Source organism: Lissotriton vulgaris, chromosome 8, assembly GCF_964263255.1.
Source record: "Lissotriton vulgaris chromosome 8, aLisVul1.2, whole genome shotgun sequence".
Taxonomy (NCBI): Eukaryota; Metazoa; Chordata; class Amphibia; order Caudata; family Salamandridae; genus Lissotriton; species Lissotriton vulgaris.
In genome coordinates, this window is record NC_141696.1 from 1316934877 (window position 1) to 1316955325 (window position 20449).

The window sequence follows — 20449 nt, forward strand, 5'->3', positions numbered from 1 at the left end:
AAATATGAAGAGGAAAAGAAGACTTTAGTCAAATTCTTGATCTGTATGATCAGTTGCTTCGAGGATATGACTCCTACAAGTATAGAGATCCGAGGCAGTAGCTACCCGCCTATGCTCCCCGGTCCGTCACGGCAAGTGTCGATTTTGCGGAGGGCGCGGTCAGCACGCCCTCATTTCCGGCTGGGAGAATATTGCGGGGGTGAGCGGGTTAGTTGTTGAAGCCCTAAGACTACATAACCACTGGAAGGGCGGACACGGGGTCTATTGACTGTGACTGCAGTAGCTCTAACATCGTGGTGCTCGTGCTGGTAACTTTCTTTTAAAAATATTCACTGCTGGCTTTTAAATATAGTTTGTGCAAATCTTCCTCACCTTTTTATTGATTGCGATCCGAGGCAGTAACTACCCGCCTGTGCTCCCCGGTCCGTCACGGTAAGTGCCAATTGTGCGGAGGGCGCGGTCAGCATGCCCTTATTTCCGGCTGGGAGAATATTACGGGGGTGAGCGGGCTAGTTGTTGAAGCCCTAAGACTACATAACCACTGGAAGGGCGGACACGGGGTCTATTGACTGTGACTGCAGTAGCTCTAACATCGTGGTGCTCGTGCTGGTAACTTTCTTTTAAAAATATTCACTGCTGGCTTTTAAATATAGTTTGTGCAAATCTTCCTCACCTTTTTATTGATTGCGATCCGAGGCAGTAACTACCCGCCTGTGCTCCCCGGTCCGTCACGGTAAGTGCCAATTGTGCGGAGGGCGCGGTCAGCACGCCCTCACTTCCGGCTGGGAGAATATTACGGGGGTGAGCGGGCTAGTTGTTGAAGCCCTAAGACTACATAACCACTGGAAGGGCGGACACGGGGTCTATTGACTGTGACTGCCGTAGCTCTAACATCGTGGTGTTCGTGCTGGTAACTTTCTTTTAAAAATAATCACTGCCGCTCTTTTAAATATAATTTGTGCAAATCTACCTCACCTTTTTATTGATTGCGATCCGAGGCAGTAGCTACCCGCCTATGCTCCCCGGTCCGTCACGGCAAGTGCCGATTGTACGGAGGGGGCGGAGTGCGCGGTCAGCACGCCCTCACTTCCGGCTGGGAGAATATTACGGGGGTGATCGGGCTAGTTGTTGCAGCCCTGAGACCATTTAAATTCATGCTGATATGGACGCGCAGCGGATGCGCCAAAGGCACGCCAAAGGCAAGCCCGTCTGCGCCCATCCGCGCCTGGCCCGGGCCTAAGGCCAGAACCTCTGCGCAAAATGGGAACAAAGCAAAGAGGAGGGTTTATAACAGCTTAGAATTGAGGGAACTACGGACTAGGCCGGATTGTGAGATACTCAATCCATTGAAAGAAATCAAACACTGCCCTAGTTGTTCACTGCCCCTTGACTACACGCTTTGCGGAACAGCAGCGCATCAATACCAGCAGCCTGGAGTGCGTTCAAGTAAACAGATAAAGGCAGCTCTGGTGAATGTAAGGTCCCTAGTGAAACATAATACTGAAGTAGCCAATCTGATTGACATTCATGACCTAGATCTGTTGTTCATAACGGAAACTTGGGCAGATAAAACTTCAGATATTGATCTGGATTTAGCAGTCCCTGGGGGATACTCTATCCTTTAGGCAGATAGAAATGGGAAGTGGGGAGGAGGGCTTGCCATCATCAGTAAAGATGCATTTCAGGTGCGGGGCTTGGAGGCCAAGAACTCCCCAGAGTGTGAGACTCTACCTTTTTAAAAATGGCATCACTAATAACTACATATTTGTGGGCCGCCTTTTTCTGTACAGGCCACCCAAGGCCAGTTCCCCACTGTCACAATTGCTGGGCCCCGCTCTGGAGTCCAGTCTCTCTGGGGCAGACTACACTATTCTGGGTGACTTTAATATCCATGTATATGTAAGAGTTAGACCTGCACACCTTCAGTGAATGAATTTCTAAACTGTTTAGTCAACTGAGTAATCCCTTTGAGGAGCTGCCCTGCTGATGGCTGTGCCCACAACCAAATTCAAACTGCCCTGTTGAGCCCTAGACGCCGCTAGGTCTGCAAGGCGCTCACCCTGTGAGTCCCTAGGGTTTCTAATCAATTATGTTCATTTAATCAAGTTTTTGACATTTTACTCATTGAATAAAGTGAATGGACAAAATGTTTACTTCATGAATATTTAGTATAGCTTTGACAAAAGTCTTTTGATATTATCATTATACAAATCATTTGATAAGTATTACATTGTACATTTTCACAATCTTAAAAAAATGAATGAAATCATGTTTTACCACGATTATTTGCACACTAAATAAAAGAAAAAGCCCTATGCATTTCGGGTTCAACAGAACCCTTCATCAGGGGTTCAAAAAATGTAATCTAATAATTCTGGTTCTTTTTTAGTTTTCTCGTGAGTTCCGTACTTGGGCACTGCAAAGTAAATTGCTTAGTGTTACATTTCAATATTGTATGTACATAAATCCTAATGGGATTAGCACTAAGAAAAGGTTAGGGGCAAATCATTAGTGAAGATGATGAAAATTAAGCTGAAAAATGTCAAAAACTTGATTAAATGAACATAATTGATTAGAAACGCTAGGGACTCACAGGGTGAGCGCCTTGCAGACCTAGCGGTGTCTAGGTCTCAACAGGGCAGTTTGAAGTTGGTTGTGGGCACAGCCATCAGCAGGGCAGCTCCTCAAAGGGATTACTCAGTTGACTAAACAATTTAGAAATTCATACACTGAAGGTGTGCAGGTCTAACTCTTACATAGCTGATAGGTCTAAGCCCATACATTAGACCAGCACCCAGATAGTAAATACAAACATGCATCTTTCAAGGAGATAGCAGATTTAACATTAAACCAAGCAGATATTAAGGTATACAGCACAGACGAGGCAGCGTCTATCTATTCATTAATAGAACAAGTTCGTACCTTCAGTACGTCAAAGGGCACGACAACGCAAATGCTGAAACAATTGGAGTATACAATGCGAAGGGAAATTAACCAGCGCCTCCACGCGACTACACTAATCGACTACCATAAAATACAAAGAATACCAAGGGGTCTACAAATTTCTCTGAAGCCGATGTTCAAATTTAATAAAACGTTCATGACAAAATGGTATGCAATCCTGAATAAGTGTTCCTTAGACCTAATACTACTTATAATAGAGGAACTATCTCAGATTTTGAATGATCTAAAGGAGGATATTCACAAGCTCAAACATGAATTGTCCACCAATTTACCAGAGGAAGATTGGGGGAAAATATTAGAGGACATAAAAGTGTAAATGTAACACTAAGCAATTTACTTTGCAGTGCTCAAGTACGGAACTGACGAGAAAACTAAAGAAGAACCAGAATTATTAGATTTAATTTTTTGAACCCCTGATGAAGGGTTCTGTTGAACCCGAAATGTATAGGGCTTTTTCTTTTTCTTTCATTTAGTGTGCAAATAATCGCGGTAACACATGATTTTATTCGTTTTTTTATGATTGTGAAAATGTACAATGTAATACTTATTAAATGATTTGTATAATGATAATATCAAAAGACTTTTGTCAAAGCTATACTAAATATTCATGAAGTAAACATTTTGTCCATTGACTTTATTCAATGAGTAAAATGTCAAAAACTTGATTAAGTGAACATAATTGATTAGAAACCCTAGGGACTCACAGGGTGAGCGCCTTGCAGACCTAGCGGCGTCTAGGTCTCAATAGTGCAGTTTGACTTTAATATCCACCTTGAAAAAGTAGCAGAAAAAAACACGATACTCATCGTAGAGACCATGGCTAGCTGCGGCAGGACCCAATTAGTCCAACAAGGAACCCACTCCGCTGGTCCCACCTTGGATGGGATCTTCTCATCTAATCCTAACATCAAAATAGGTGAGGTGATTCCGGTCCCCTGGTCTGATCACAAAGTTGTCAATTTTACCCTAACTATTGACCATGCAAAAACGGCCAGGGTCCAGCAGGGGGGGCAACTGTCGTACCAGGAATGGGATAAAATTGATATAGCCAAACTGCATGCACAGCTTGGAGCTACTATATCAAGTTTAGACCAAGATTGTAATCTAGCCACAAATCAAGTATATAACTGGATCAAATCAGCGGTTCTTTCAGTCGCACCCATTAAAAAGAAAAACCACAAGAGGAAAAACATCTCTGAGTCTTGGTACTCCGAGAAATGAAGATTACAAAAACAGACATGCAGGCGGGCGGAAAGGTGATGGAGGGTTAACTATGAGGATAAGGAGAAAGAAGTCTACTGCAAATCATTAGCTACCTATAAGAAACTGATCGCTGAAGAAAAATCGTCCTTTTTCGTAAAAAAAATCAAGGAGGCCAAAAACTCTAGCAAGGAACTTTTTGCCACTGTCAAAAAACTCACTGAGCCTGCTGCTAAACAGATAGAAGATTCTCCCTTTCTCACTGCACCATCAGGATTCAAGCAAGCCGGGCCGAAGACGGCTGAAATGCCAGAAACCGGTCCCCGGTAGCTTGTCTCCTTTCTGGTGAAGAATTGGCTTGGTAGTTTAGTCTGCCCTGTTCCCATGATGCACTGGGCCAGGGACAGACTGATTTGCATATAGCCAGGTTCTGAGCTGGGATGGTGCAGTGAGATAAATAACGGCGATGGATCAAGCCCTGATCTTTGGACTGGGTAAGAGTGGTCTGCTTAATTCAGACACTCTGTTCATCACCACCCCCTTTTTTGAATCGCTAAACAGATAGAAGGCAGTTTAGATCTGTGTAACGAACTGGGGCTCTTATTCACTGACAAAGTGAGACTCCTCTATGAATCCTTCGCTACTCCGTACTGCGACTCACATGCAATAGGAAATTTTCAGCCTAACCCCGGAAAGCACTCAGAATCAAGTTACCCAGAATTTAAGTTCTCAGCCCCGTCAGCAGAACAGATTTTTCATCTCATTATGTTAACCAAATCAGGGGGCCCCATGGACCCTTGTTCCCCCAAGGTCTTGCATATGTTCCCTGAGATGCTCAGCAATCCACTTCAGCTGCTCCTCGCCAATATAATACAGGCCAATTGTTTCCCGAAGGCTTGGAAAGCGGCATCTGTTCTTCCTCTCCTTAAAAAGCCTAACCTTGACCCTTCTATCCCAGCTAACTATAGGCCAATATCGAGAATCCCATTCCCGGCCAAAATCTTAGAAAAACACCTGAACTCTCAACTTTCTGGGTTCGTTAGGGACTCCCATGTTTTAGATATATCACAATACGGGTTCCGGGAGGAACATGGGACTGAAACCGCTCTGATTATGGCAGCGGAGGAAATTAGGAGTATACTGGATGCAGGTGGGAAGGCTGCCCTCATATTGTTAGATCTTTCGGCAGCCTTCGACACCGTCAACCAGGATATACTCCTGACCCGTCTTGAGGAAATAGGCCTACATGCATCAGCAATCGCATTGCTGGCCTCATTTCTGGGAGAAAGATCCTTCTCGGTCCAGCTTGGGGAATTCGCATCAAAACCCTTCAACTCGCCCTGGGGGGTCTCTCATGGCTCATCATTGAGCCCCACCCTCTTTAACATATATGCTGCCCCATTAGCAAACATCATCAGAAACTGCGACTTCCTTCCCATATCCTACGCTGATGACACCCAAATAGTGGTGGCAATTTCAAACAACACAACTGAGACAGCGGATAGATTCAGGCACTGCATATGGATCAGGTCAGTCAATGTATGCATGCAAACTGCTTAAAATTGAATGGTGATAAGTCAGAGGTCCTGCTGGTGGGGGCTGAACCTAACATCTGGTGACGCAATTGGTGGCCCGACAGTCTCGGCAGATGTCCGACACATGTGGACAACGTAAGGAACCTGATGTTCATGTTTGACTCCAAACTTACTTTTAAGGCGCAAATAAATAAACTTGCTTCCTCTGTATGGTACACGCTGAAGCTGATTAGGAAACTGCTGCCATATATCCCTTCTGACACCTGCAAAACCCTGGTAACTATGCTGGCTCTATCCAAAATGGATTATGGGAATGCCTGTATTTAGGGCTTCAAAAACAGTTGTTACTAAAATTGCAGTGTCTCCAGAATGCAGCAGCCAGGCTGGTATTGGATATTCCCAGGTTCGAACCAGTGGCCCATAAAATGAGAAGTCTCCACTGGCACCCCGTAGAAAAAAGAATTAAATTCAAGTCAGCATGCCTGGCTTACAAAGCCTTGCATGGATCAGCCCTCACTTTCTCAAAACTATCTTACTACATTATGATCCACCTAGGACTCTTAGGACAAGTAGTGCCAAGCTCCTCAAGACTCCCAGATTTAAACAACTAAGATGGGGGGGGGGTGGTAGAGGCTTCCTACTGAACACAGCTAAAACCTGGAACAAGTTACCTGTAGAACTAAAAAACAGCCCATCATTGCTGTCTTTTCGTAAGAACCTGAAGACCTGGCTTTTTTCAGCATAGCCCTGTTCTTGTCGCACAGCTCTTCCCACTTCTGCAGGCATAGTCATTTTTAGCGCCAAGACGCCCTTGGGCAATCGTGCGCTCTACAAATCCAATAATCAAATCATAGAGAGACTCGAGGCTAGAAATCCTCAAATCTCGTCATTTATATTAAATCATGCTCTAATCCTCTAGTGGGACAACTCTTTAAAACACCTTATTTCCACATCATTATATGAACTGATTCTCATGATCTTGAAAGAATATAACTCCGTTATCATTATTACTTCTTAATAGAGTGATGTAAGCCTACACTATCCGTAACAAAGCGTTCACTCTGATTTCCATCAGATCAACTAAATGGTTTCTTACCTGTCCACAGAGTTTTTTTTCTTCTACTTAAGAGGCGTGTTAAGCAAAACTGTTTGCTGTTCTGTTTATATTAACATATATCAATACTGAACACACAGCTCAGTGTCAGCCTCTAGGACCGTCATACACATAGTGTGGCCCTGGGGCCGCATGCAGCCCTCTTGACCTTTTCATGTGTCCCCCTGGTCAACAGCAGCACTAATCTTAAAAAAGATGTTAAATAGAAAGACAAGGATTTATTTGAAGGTTAATTGAAATTAATAAAAGGAAGTAACTAGGGTGTCCTGTATGCTTAACTTTAGAAACAACTTTATTTTTAAAGACATCTTGCAGCAAATGTGTACAAAATTGAACAAAGTCGCTTGAAGTTATTATATTTCTTTAACATGCAGTCCTGTTTCACTATAGTACATCAAATCATATCCTTGCATTGAGAAGTAGTTTTATTTTAAGTGATGTTTTTCAAACATGAATTTAATATTAATGCTTCTTCCCACCCTCTCCCCCCCACTCTGACAACTATGCCAATAGTAAGAGGCAAGTTACACATTATGGGCACCCTCTGGGTGGTCAGGGCTGTTATACACGGACAACATCCTAGTATATTAAATCATAAACAACAAGCGAAGGTTGTATACAGCACGCATCCTGAGCTCATGTATTTCAAGGTGGGTCTTTTATTCACTAATTAAGAAAAAGGAGTCAAAGCTAAAGAAAACAATTGCTTAGGATTATACAATTTGGTCAAGTGGGGAAGCCAAGATTGATCTCAGGTTTTCTGGTTTCACATTGTGCAATTCAGCCACTGGATGTATATGTTATGCTTCACCTACACTCTCCTTTCCGCCCGACCTATCCATCTGCCTTCCCTTGAAGCATTCAAACATCACCCTGCTGCCATCAGTGCGGCCCTCGGTCACACCGCAAGCCAAACTTTTTCGCCCCAGTAAAAATGTTTGCGAGTACCCATGCTCTAGGTTTACAATCCTTACCCTCCTGCCATATGTACACCAGTTTCTGAGATGAGTAGAAAAAACATTCCCAAATATGAACCTGCCTTTCTGCATCACATGCTCTAAAAGTGCTTGTCTTAACAACCTTTACTTCAAATGTGCCAAATTCACCCGTATCTTTCTTCTATAAAACTCCATTAACATTCATTGTGTCTTCACTAAGGTGAGGCACTGTTTTCTATATTGGAATCCATTGTATTTATTGATAATGTAATGCAAATAATAGTTATGTCCAAAAGAGTAAAAGGACCCAAAGAGCAAAGATAATAAAAGAAAATGGTTTTTAACTTACTGAAATTCATACAATACCCCATAATATGCAAAATTAGATACTGATTGTAAGAGCACGCAAGTGCTTAATCATTGCACTACTTCACATTGTATCACCAATCTGTGGATGTTATACATCATAAAAAACAGTAATCAAATTCCCGAAAAATCCAAAGTTACTACATTCCTTACTTTCTAATTGTGAGACTCACAAAAAACTAGGTCATATACATTTTAATAATATTGCAGCCTCACTATGAAAAGCAAGGACAATGTCTGTATGTTGTCCAGCTTGTTCTTTGGAACCAGACAGCTAACACCAATAGAATTGATAATTGACCTTCAGCAATGTGTACGCAGTCTTGATACTTGCTCAGGAATCTGAATATGCTCTCTCCATTAAAGTGTTCATGTACTGGACTTATATAATGTTTGTGATTTATATTATGAAAGTACTAGACTCCCCAGTGTCTCTGGCGACATCTGGTATCGTTGTGCTGCGCTTTAACGCTAAACTGCTTCTTAATTAATTGCCTGCAGTCTGCCTTGGTTGCCGCTTCGCTCTATTTGCTTTTCATATTTGCACTGTAACTTTTACTTTGAATGCGCGATCTCCCCCGGCGCTCTGCTTTGATCACCCCTCCGCTGCCATTTTGTTTGTTGTTGTCGTCCTCTTAAGCCCGCCCCGCCTCCCAGCTGAGCCGCCCTCGCCCCTCCCCCTCCACTATCCATATATGACAGATGCTCTTTCGCGCAGCGTTCACGCGCAGCATTCGCGCCCCAATCGCGCCGAAGGTGCGCCAAAGGTAAGCCCGTCTACGCCCGACCGCGCCCAGCGCCAGTCCCCCTGGTCCTCGCACTGCCCAGCCCTCCCGCATTACATACGATGCCACCACCCTCCTAGCCCTTAACTCCGGCCGCTCCCCCAACTGCGTCCAAGCCGCTCCTGGACACACCCATGGACCCTTCTGCAACTCCTGCAAGTTCGACGGCACCAAAACCAACTCCTCATCCACCGACACCAAGCAGAGACCCGACACCAACCACCTAAAATGCATCCTGCTCAACACCCGCTCAGTCCACAGACACGCCATCGAACTTTGGAATCTACTAGACACCATCTCCCCCGACGTCGCCTTCCTGACAGAAACATGGATGAACGCCTCATCAGCCCCTGACATCACCATTGCCATCCCGGAAGGATACAAGATCATCCGTAAGGATCGCATCGACCAAACAGGAGGAGGCATCGATATCGTCCATAAGAACTCCATCCGCATCTCAACCAGCTCAGACGTCAACCTAGCTAGCGCCGAACACCTTCACTTCCAGATTCACACCGACCCCAAGACCACACTCAGAGGCACCCTCCTTTACAGGCCACCAGGACCCCGTGCAAAATTCAGCGACGTTATCACCGACTTCATCACCCCACACGCCCTCCCCTCCGAGGAATACATCCTACTGGGAGACCTCAACTTCCACCTGGAAAAGAGCAACGACTGCAACACCACCTCCCTTCGGGACAACCTCGCGATCCTCGGACTCAAACAACTTGTCTCTACGCCCACCCACATCGCAGGTCACACACTCGACCCCATCTTCACCTCCAGCAAACATGTCTCCTTCAGTCACACCACTACCCTCCAGTGGACGGACCACAGCTGCGTACACTTTTTCTATAATAAAACCACCTCCCACAACCGACTTCAACCTACCCTACGAAGAAACTGGAACAAAATCACCATCGACCAGATCTCCTCCTCGCTTCTTCAAAACCCACCTAACCACTCCTCAAACCCCGACCAAGCAGCACTTAACCTCACCCAATGGCTATCCAACAGCGCCGACACCCTAGCACCGCCAAAAAAACGTCAAATCAAACTTGGCAGCAAAAACGCCTCCTGGTTCAACGATGATCTTAAGAAATCCAAGAAACTCTGTCGCTCCCTGGAGAAGGCCTGGAAAAAAGACCCAAACACCAGCACCAGGGACGCCTTCAAAAACGCTACCCGCATACACCACCAACTGATCCGGTCTGCCAAGAAAGCCGCATTCAAAGACCGACTAGACAACAACGCCCACAACAGCAAGGAACTATTCAACATCGTCAAAGAATTCACCAACCCCTCAGCCAACTCCAACGACATCACCCCCTCGCAAGCCCTCTGCGATTCCCTAGCCTCATTCTTCCACAACAAAATTGCAGACATCCACAACAGCTTCGACATCCAACCCAGAGACCATCCCACCCAATCTTCTGCCGTACCTGCACCCCCCTCGAACATCCTTAACAACTGGAACCCAATCTCCACCGAGGACACCATCCGCCTGATGAACTCCATCCACTCAGGATCCCCCACAGACCCATGTCCGCACCACATTTTCAACAAAGCAGACTCCATCATAGCACCACACCTCCGAGACGTCATCAACTGCTCCCTCAACTCCGCCACCTTCCCGGAAAACTGGAAACACGCCGAACTCAGCGCCCTTCTGAAAAAACCCACAGCGGATCCCACCGAACTCAAAAACTACCGCCCCATCTCGCTCCTACCATTCCCGGCCAAAGTCATCGAGAAAGCCGTCAACATCCAGCTCGCCGCCTACCTCGAAAGCAACAAATCCCTCGACTCCTCACAGTCCGGCTTCCGAGCCAAACACAGCACGGAAACCGCTCTCATCGCAGCAACAGACGACATTCGAACTCTACTAGACAACGGAGACACAGTCGCCCTCATCCTCCTCGACCTCTCCGCAGCCTTCGACACAGTTTGCCATAGCACTCTCCTACAGCGCCTCAATAACATCGGGATCCAAGGAAAAGCACTGGAATGGATCACCTCATTCCTCACCGGAAGAACCCAGAGAGTCCGCCTCCCACCATTCCAGTCTGAGGCCACTGAAGTCATCTGCGGCGTACCCCAAGGTTCCTCACTCAGCCCCACCCTCTTCAACGTATACATGAGCCCCCTCGCAACCATCGCTCGCCAACACAACCTCAACATCATCTCCTACGCAGACGACACCCAACTGATCCTATCACTCACCAAAGACCCCAACACCGCCAAAACCAACCTACATGAAGGCATGAAAGAAGTAGCAGAGTGGATGAAGCACAACCGTCTAAAACTGAACTCAGACAAAACAGAAGTCCTTATCTTAGGCACCTCCCCCTCCGCTTGGGACGACTCTTGGTGGCCAGAGGCCCTTGGAAAAGCACCCATCCCGACGGACCACGCACGGAACCTGGGCGTCATCCTGGACTCCTCTCTCTCGATGAACAGACAAGTCAACGCAGTCTCATCTTCTTGCTTCAACATCCTCCGCATGCTCAAAAAAACATTTCGCTGGATCCCCACCGAAACCAGAAAGACAGTCACCCATGCATTGGTTACAAGTCGCCTGGACTACGGAAACACCCTATACGCCGGTATCACCGCAAAACTCCAGAAAAAACTACAACGCATCCAGAACGCATCAGCAAGACTCATACTTGACATCCCACGCAAGGACCATATCTCTAGCCACCTGAAAAACCTCCACTGGCTTCCCGTCAATAAGAGGATTACTTTCCGACTCCTAACCCACGCCCACAAAGCACTCTACGAACTTGGACCTGAATGCCTCAACACACGACTTTCCTTCTACACCCCCCCTCGCCAGCTTCGATCTTCCAACCAAGCCCTTGCCACCATCCCTCGCATCAATAAAACCACCATGGGAGGTAGATCCTTCTCCTACCTCGCAGCGAAAACCTGGAACTCACTCCCCACCCACCTACGTCTCACACAGAACCACCTAGCATTCAGAAAGCAACTTAAAACCTGGATATTCGACAAGTAACTCCCTCCCCTCCTCAAGCGCCTTGAGACCCTCTGGGTATGTAGTGCGCTATATAAATTTCTGACTTGACTTGACTTGAGACCTCAAGGTTTGTGATGTCCAATATGAAACTTCACAATACTTTCTCTTAATCCTCTGTAAATCACATTATATTAATACATAACATATGACCCTTTAATATACTATCATCCTATACCAGACTATCACATGAAGTAATGAATATAGGCAGTGAAATAAAAAACAAAACCTATATATGAATTCATGAATGAGGGGTTCAGAAACCAGAAAAACAAAGCGCATGACACTGTGTACTCAAATAACGAACAAAACCTATATATGAATTAATGAATAAGGTGTTCAAAAGCAAGAAAAACGAGCCACCATGTACTTGGCCTTGTTACTTATGCTGAATATGCAACTGTGATTTTGCCATATCCTTGATTAAACATGTGCATTTATCTTCCTACTGAATTACAGATTAATGCCTTGCTTGTCTGAGTCCTGTGTTGACCCTCCAAAAAGTTGTACCTAGTTGATAGGCAGTAGGCAGTTATTATATTGTTATACCTTTCTCATGTACTTTGAAATAAGTCTGTCTAGGAAACGTGTTCATACCATTGATCTAGGAGAAAAAGCATTTTGTTTATTTTCAACTCATCTATAAACATACAATTTAACTCTTACACAGTGTTAGCCGCCACTATGTAGTTATGGTTCAGCCACACTTGCCATTACAAAGATGATTTTTTCATTTGCCATAACGTTTCACCCGATGGAGGGTTCTGCACCAAATTTGGCTTTCGCTTGGTGTCGTCGGCTACGGTTCAGTATGCATGTTTTTTTGCAAATCCGTAGAGGAGAAAAAAATTGGAAACGGTGCAGAAACACTTGTTTTCTAATTATAGCTCATAGGAAACTTTCCTTGCACTTATAGCCAACACGGCTAACTGCATTTACAGCCAGCAAACTTGGCATGAAAGTAGAATTTACTCAGCATGATCTCATGTGTTGTAAGTGTGTTCAGTAGTATTTTTGTAGGCATAAGCATTTACAAAATTTGCAGACCAGGCTTTAACCTTTTATAAGACTTGGATGAGCGGTTTACTTTCACCACACTATGTTTACAGTGCAGTGTATGTAGGTAGTTTGGCAAACCACATTGAGAAGGAAAATTCTTCTAGTGCTTACACCAGTAAGATTTGGCCATGTATGGCAGGTTGGGGAACAGGCCCTGTGGCCATTTCTTGCTGTGCACGGCCATGGGCTGTTCATAGTAGGGGTTAGGCAAAAGGCCTGGCCACAGGTCAGGCTCTGCAACAAATCCTGCTGCGCTCGACTGACAACGGGTTAGGGCCACAGGTCCGGCTCTGCAACAAATCCTGCTGCGCTCGACTGAACGGGTTAGCCACCCATCTGCAGGTTGGGCTCATGGCCTAGTCGTAGCTGTGGGGGTTGGAAATGAAGTACGTAGTAAAAAAATTAAATTAACTGAAAACGCGCAGTTAAATGGTTGGATATTAGCGCCTAGACGCCTCCGGGTATTAGTTGCTCTATAAAAATATATAAATAAATACAATAAATCTGAGTCATGTCTCTATATCAAATGCCCCAAACCACTGTAATACGCCAGGTATAGTCGGCAACGCACACAATATATGCATACTGTTGGTCACCTGCCATACTCAAACCACCAATTTGCAGAAAGCACAGAAACAAAAAGAGCTATCAAGATAACAACATGGCATGCGTTATGAGTTTTAGCATGTGTTTTGTACATTTCGGCCATTAGAGGCAGAACCATAACTCAATGGTTAACAGTTTTATTTTCAGTGACTATACATATAAATCAAATCTGAATTGATATTCTCTGCCTGTTCAGTGTTAGTAACCAAAAACACAATTTTTCCGCAGTGGTTTATGCCATATAACTTTTATCTTGCACAATTTCCTTCATACAAGAACATGCCTAAATAGCTGGTATACATTTTCCTACAGATTGTGTAGTAGGTAGTAGTGGGGAAAGGGTATGCAAGGTTAAGTTTTAAGTATTGCGATTTAAAAAAAGAAATCCAGATTTTTTTGTGAAAAACTCCGAATTCTCTCATGATCTATGAGTATCCCATATAGGAAATACTAAGCGACTAGGCTTGTCTGAACATTGCTGGTGATATGTAGCGCAAGTAGTCCGATGGAGAATCTTGCTCCCTTTTGATGACTTGGAGGTCCCTCTTCTGTGAACAGATGTACTTAAATGGACATGCAGCTTTATTACTAAATAGGACTCTGAGGAAGCAGTTCATCAGGGAGTGTATCAAGTCTGAAAAAGCCGGAGAGTGGGTCATTGAATGGTAGAAATCCAGAACCTTGTGTAGTGCCTAACGAGGCAAAAATGTTCCATCAGTGACACAATACTTATAATTGTATGTTAAGGTTTTGTGGACACATAGTAGGATGTTTCTGTTTTGGCTGTTTTCGTAGTTTATTCTACCACTATCCCACTGACCTTTAATGTATTTCTGCATTCAAATTCATGCCAGGTATTTCTGCATTCAAATTCATACCATGTGCTTTAGGAGACCATATCAACACTTTGGAATTTACAGAGTATGTGTGGGTAAAGCAGTCCATATCAGATTCAAGTTTGAATGCATGCATATATAATTATTCAGTTTTGTGCAGCCTACAGGATGACCTCCTTTTACCTTTAATTGTGTGTGTTTTCATGTGTGACAAAAAGCTCTGCAAATATAAAAGATAATTATTTTAAATCGATTTTTTAGTTTCTTCTATCTATTATTTGCTTATTATATGGGGTATATGTATTGATCTAAACCGGTTTTTGTTATTTTCTTGTAGGCATTAAGGAATTGGATGACTAGAACCCAAGAGGTATCGAAATAGTGACATTTAACAGAGAAGTGTTAGCGTCTTAATTTCTCCACTCCTTGGGGTTGTAACGGTTCACTAAAATAAAGATTTATTCAATGATGAAGCAGTTAAGAAGAAAGCGAAAGGGTAATTTTAGTGTTCAAGAAACTCAAACTTTACTAAAGGAAATAAGAAACAGAAAAGAAGTACTTTTCTCAAAGCGGCTCAATTCAAGAATTAATGAACTGAAGCGGAGGGCCTGGGAGGAGATAGCAGAGTGTGTAAATGCAATAGGTGAAGGAGAGCAAAGGACTGGTCTAGAGGTGAAAAGAAGGTACCTGGACTGGAGAGCACTAATGAAAAGAAAGCAGCTAAATGCAACAAATTTTAGACTGGTGACCAGTGGCTTTAGCAGCATGCCCTTACCTGATCTATATGACTCCTTAAATGAAGACCTAGATGAAAAACCATCATTTTCAAAAGAAACTGGATTTGAATGGCAGTCTTCTGCAGACTTCAGAGAATCAACTGGGTCCTCAGGAGAAATTAAAGTGGAAGAGGATGATGAGCAGGATCGCCATGGCTTTGAGGTATGTCACAAGAATGTTGTTACTGCTGATTGGCTTTAAAGTTTGATTCCTATACCATATTCACAAGTCTCTTTGGTGAGGGGATAGCACAGTCAATATGTCCGGCCCTCACCCGAGCAGTTATTTCAGTTCGGTCCTGTTGCAAAACAGTTTAATTTTTGTTTGGTCTCCATCAATCAGGTGGCTCATTCTCTGGCAATGCTGCATACTGTTTGCTCCACCAGACAGTGTAAATAGATTTCGTACTTCAGGCATCAAAAATTGCTTATTTGATTTATTTATTTGAATAGTTTTATAAAGCACAAACAAGACCCATAGGGGTATCAGAGCACTGTACAGTGTAGGTGAAATTACAACATAGGGGAAATCATTCAGATTAAGTGTTGGGGGTATCAATGGTGCCCTAGAACACAAAGAGCAAAGCATCATAAAATAAAACTCGCCAGAGAAGTGCAATACGAATCAGGGAATTTTAACTAAAACAAGAGCGAGATCACCAGTTACTGCAATTAAAGAGCCATAGAGGACTAGATCAAAATAACGTAAAAGCATACAATAAAATGCATCATTGTATTTATACATGATGTATGTAGAGTGCACGTATACAAAATCCAGTACAAGCTTTATTAATTAGACACATCATTTGGTGGATCACAGCCCAGGTCAGGTGAGGCAGACAGGCTGCGAGCCCTTGCGCCCCCCATCCCTCGACTCGCATCCTGGTTCCTTCTTCCCCTCTCCGCCGATCCCGTGGAGGAGGCCGGGGACCGCTCCGCCACTTCTCTCCAGCTATCTCCCTGCCGCGGACTGTCTCGATGTTGTGCCTGCTCCTCCAGCCAGGTGAAGACTTCCTCCGGCGATGTGAAGAAGTATGATTTCCCACGCAGAAGAATCTTGAGGCGCGCAGGGAAGAACATCATGTACTTGATGCCACGGGTTCGAAGCTCCCTTTTAACTGCATCAAATGACCTGCGCTCCCATTGGACCTTGATAGTGCAGTCCGGGAAGAACCGGATGGTAGAATTTTCGATCCGTAGGTCCCCATTCTGTCGAGCGGCCTGCAAGATGGCGTCCCGGTCCCTAAAGTTCAGGATCCTTGCAATGATCGTCCTAGGAGGGGTGCCGGGGCGAGGAGGGGGGATCGGGGCTCTGTGCGCTCGTTCAACAACGAAGAACTTAGAGTCTCTCGGGCTTTAGGTGATTCAGGATGAGATCCTCCAGGAATAGATCTACACTTGGCCCCTCCATTTCCTCCGGGACCCCCACCACGCGCACGTTGTTTCTCCACGCCCTTCCTTCTTGGTCCTCCAGGCGTGCCTCTGTGTGCCTCTGTTGCTGAGTAAGTCGCTGGACCTGGCCCTGTACCTCCTTGGTGGGCTGCTGGAGATCCGCATTCGCCAACGCGTTCTGGGTTGCCTTCTCGGATGTTTTATTAAGGTCAGCTCGTTGGAGGTCCATTTCTATCGAGACAGCGTCTATTTTGGCTTCCAACATTGCCCCCAGTGACTGAATCGCCGGCATGATGGCTGCCAGGGACGGCTCCGTAGCCCCAGAGGCTCCAGGGTGACCCACCTTGGCCCCCCCAGGCTGCGCCGTATAGTTGTCCATAGTATTCGTCTGCGTGGTGGTAGATTTCTTGGGGCGCATTGTGTTCCCTGTGGTGGTCCTCGTCACAGGCCCTCTCCGCAGCTCCTATGCCTCCCGGGGCGGCCAAAACAACAATGCCCGGTGTTGTACTAGGTTCCCGCCACGGGGGCCAGGTCAGGTCACGCACCGCCGCTGCAATTTCACCAAGAGCGCCAGGCCCCAGACCCTCTGGCACACTCATTTACTGCTGCACGTGGCACTCCTCCACCTCATATGCATTTGCCCACCACCACCGGCCCGCTTCCTCTCTTTCTCACCGGGGTCAGCAGGGAGGCAAAGCGATGATCGTCCGGCCGGTCTTCAGGCAGTCACCGGGCAGCCCAGGTCTGTCATCGGTAAATATGGGCCCACTGTAATGCTCTCCACCCGGGAGCACGGCCGCCACCAATTCCAGTCATGCACCTGGGGGCCCAGAGCAGCGCCTATGTCAGCTCAGAGGATCAGGGCCTGGTCCCTCCGTGGGGCAGAGAGCAGCCTGGCGGGCCACTGTGTCCTCCGGCGTCTGAATTCCGCTTCACCAGGAGTGTGGGCGCCGACGCGCTCCTCTCCCAGTCGGCCTGCCCTGCAACTGGAGGCCGGTGCTTACGCAGTTAGGCCCCACAGGCCTCGAATCCGCCGGTCGGCGCCACTCAGCCTCCCGGCAAGCGACGGAGAAGCTGAGCGTACCACCCGACTCCGGAGCTTCCCGTGAGTCGGGGGACGCTAACAAGTGAGTGCCTGCCGCAGGATGTATGGTCGGATTTTCGGGGCATTCAGTGCGTCCCCGGACGCGTTCCGGCGTTACACGGCCATCCCGATCGCCGCCAGGCCACACCCCCCATGTTAATTATTTTTTAATAGGATTGTCAGTTGTACATAATGTATTTTTGGTTTTATATAAGATAACAAAAATGCTTAAAACACTTTATTATAACTTTTCAACATAGCTTAAAAGGCATTGGGAAAGTCAATAGCTCTGGCTCAACACTTATAAGGTCCCAAAGGCGGGACCTATTGGCTATACCAATGCTTGTTCTCTTTATAAACTTGTACTAAGGAAGCACATCACGAGAGGTACTACAGCCTTCCTTGTTTATGTAACATTACAGTGATCGCACTTGATACAGATCAGTCATTCTAATGCTAGCACACCTTTACCTTCCCAGTTGAAGGTAATTCATGCTGTTGCCTTTTACCTACATCCTTGTGATGTATATGCAGGACACAAGTGACATTAGTCACCGAACATCCAGGAGACATTGTTTGGGGGCCAAGTGCAGGGAATGTTGCTGTTTATTTTGTCTACTGGACAAGTAGGCACACCTCCCTGCAACACACATTCTTTGGTTGCCAGTTTGTAGTACCTTGATATCGATGTGTGAAAGGGGGTTGTCTGAGAGTAAGGCAAGACTTTCTCGTGTTCAAGGTTGAGGAAATGCAGTCGGGCAGTGTGGACGGAGGATCATCTATGTAAAACCATTATGGGCAAGATAAAAAGAAATTATGAGCGACATTCTCAAAGAAACGCACACCAGTGTATCCAGAGGTATTTGTCCTTTCTTTGATGTGCAGTTACATTATTCAAGAATTCATAGGAGTTTGCAGATGTAGGTCTGGAATCTGAACTCCTATCAAATATTTGTGAATTCCATTTTCCAATGAGCAAATATATATGTATATATTTGCATGTGCCGAAATCTGGGGTGCAAGTGCAAATTTAATTTCTCTGCACATTCTTTATTCCCACTGTAGAATTTGTTTTATTCCTGCTCGTGTCTGTAATGAATGATCAGAGAGGCTGTTATTTGTGCTCTGATAGATGGAGAACCATGCCTCAATGAGACAGCTCACTGCATGGCACCACAACGAACAAATAGATCTGTGTGTTTTTTTTGTACATGGCAAATACATTTCTAAATCATCCAGACCCTCGGACAAGTAGATCATTTATAAGATTCCACAACTCTTGATCATGAGTAGTGGAGCAGTGCATTACTTGAGCTGTACTTGTAGAATTTAACAATATCTGATGAGTTTCAGAGTAATTTAGGTTTTGCTTCGTGAACATAACATTTAGGTTTTGCTTCGTGGACATAACATCCCGTTGTTATTTTGGTACTGGTTGAGCGTACTTTTTAAAACCATTAAAAAAAAAAAGATTTTTGGTTACTATGTTTAAAGCTCATCCATTTCATTCCTAGGGTAAGTTTCTTTAGTGGATTTTTGGGAATTGTTTTCTGATAAGCTTAGATGTCTAGAATTTCCCATACTCAAAAGCTATCTGGTCACATCCTGTGGTTGTACATTGCAGGTGTTGGGCATAGCCTTAAGTCACACTCTGCACCTAGTTCCCCTGCCGCCATTACTCTGCCTCCAGCAAATGCTGGACATGTCCTATATCCTTGCCCAGTAGTTGCAAGGAGCATGGCGTGGCCTTTGACACCTTCCTGCACGTTGTTCCCCGGCCTTCGAAGAATAACTTAGAATTGCCAGCTCAATATGGCTTATAATTCTACCAAGAAGTCTCAAAATACAAGGCGTGACCTATGGTAATACCCCGTATGCATTGCCTGGCCTCAGGTCAGTGCTCGTATGGTGGGAAAGTGCTGATTCAATAGTACTAACTAGACAGGAGTCCTTGTGTTTTCACTTATTGAATTCCTTGTAGGTATTTCAATCAAACAACAACTTTTGTAAATTCCTGTAACCTTTGTCTGCTGCGACCTATCTGTAAATGTTTTAACCTGATCAAACATAGGTGGTCATATTTTGTGTGTGTGAAAAACTGCATGCATGGCATCATGGCTATAAGCAGTTTTCCCCAAGTAGTATTTTTCTACAGATACATTCAGTAACTGCAAGTGCCACTCACAACTTTGGACAGGACATTACCAAGTTCGTAGTGCAAATAATGAAGAGTTTAGGTTAATTGTTACGTCTATTTATTGCCACCTCACCTTTTGTTTGCTTTGTATGTACAATATGTATAGTCCCATATTTTTCATCAAAGCTCCACCTCGTGGGTTCTGTAGCTGGCCTGTGCGACTCCAAATGTCAGCCAGTTCCCAAATCTCATAATGGCTGCTGTAGTTAAAATCCCATATCTTTCCAACCAATTAGATCAAACTTAGTTGTAAAGTGGCGTAGCCCGTTAGGGAATTATAAGATGGCTAAGGGATTCAAAAGCTTCTATGTCAATCAGATTGGATTTGTAGATCAGTCAAGCTATAGCAGTCAAGCTCTTCTCCGTTTTTGTATTTATCATTCTCCAACAATCAATATACAGCAAATAAATTAAATCTATCATGATTGGTTTTAATCTTTCCAACTCTTTTTGCTGTGCTGAATGTCCATCGCTAATTGTAGGACTCTCCTATAAAGGCTTTGAGTTGAGGGCCTGGTCTTTGCATAATCTTTGAAGAAATTATAATAAAAACACAT

General features: G+C 44.9%; 1 protein-coding gene across 1 annotated transcript in view; it reads left to right on the forward strand.

The window, feature by feature from the left end:
• Nucleotides 1-20449, forward strand: part of LOC147698669 (myb/SANT-like DNA-binding domain-containing protein 4) — an 85449-nt gene that overhangs the window by 46375 nt on the left and 18625 nt on the right. Inside the window, exon 2 of the mRNA XM_086935253.1 lies at nucleotides 14781-15382. Within this exon, the coding sequence (XP_086791379.1) occupies nucleotides 14909-15382 (474 nt within the window). The 5' untranslated portion in view covers nucleotides 14781-14908. The remainder of the gene's footprint in view (nucleotides 1-14780; nucleotides 15383-20449) is intronic.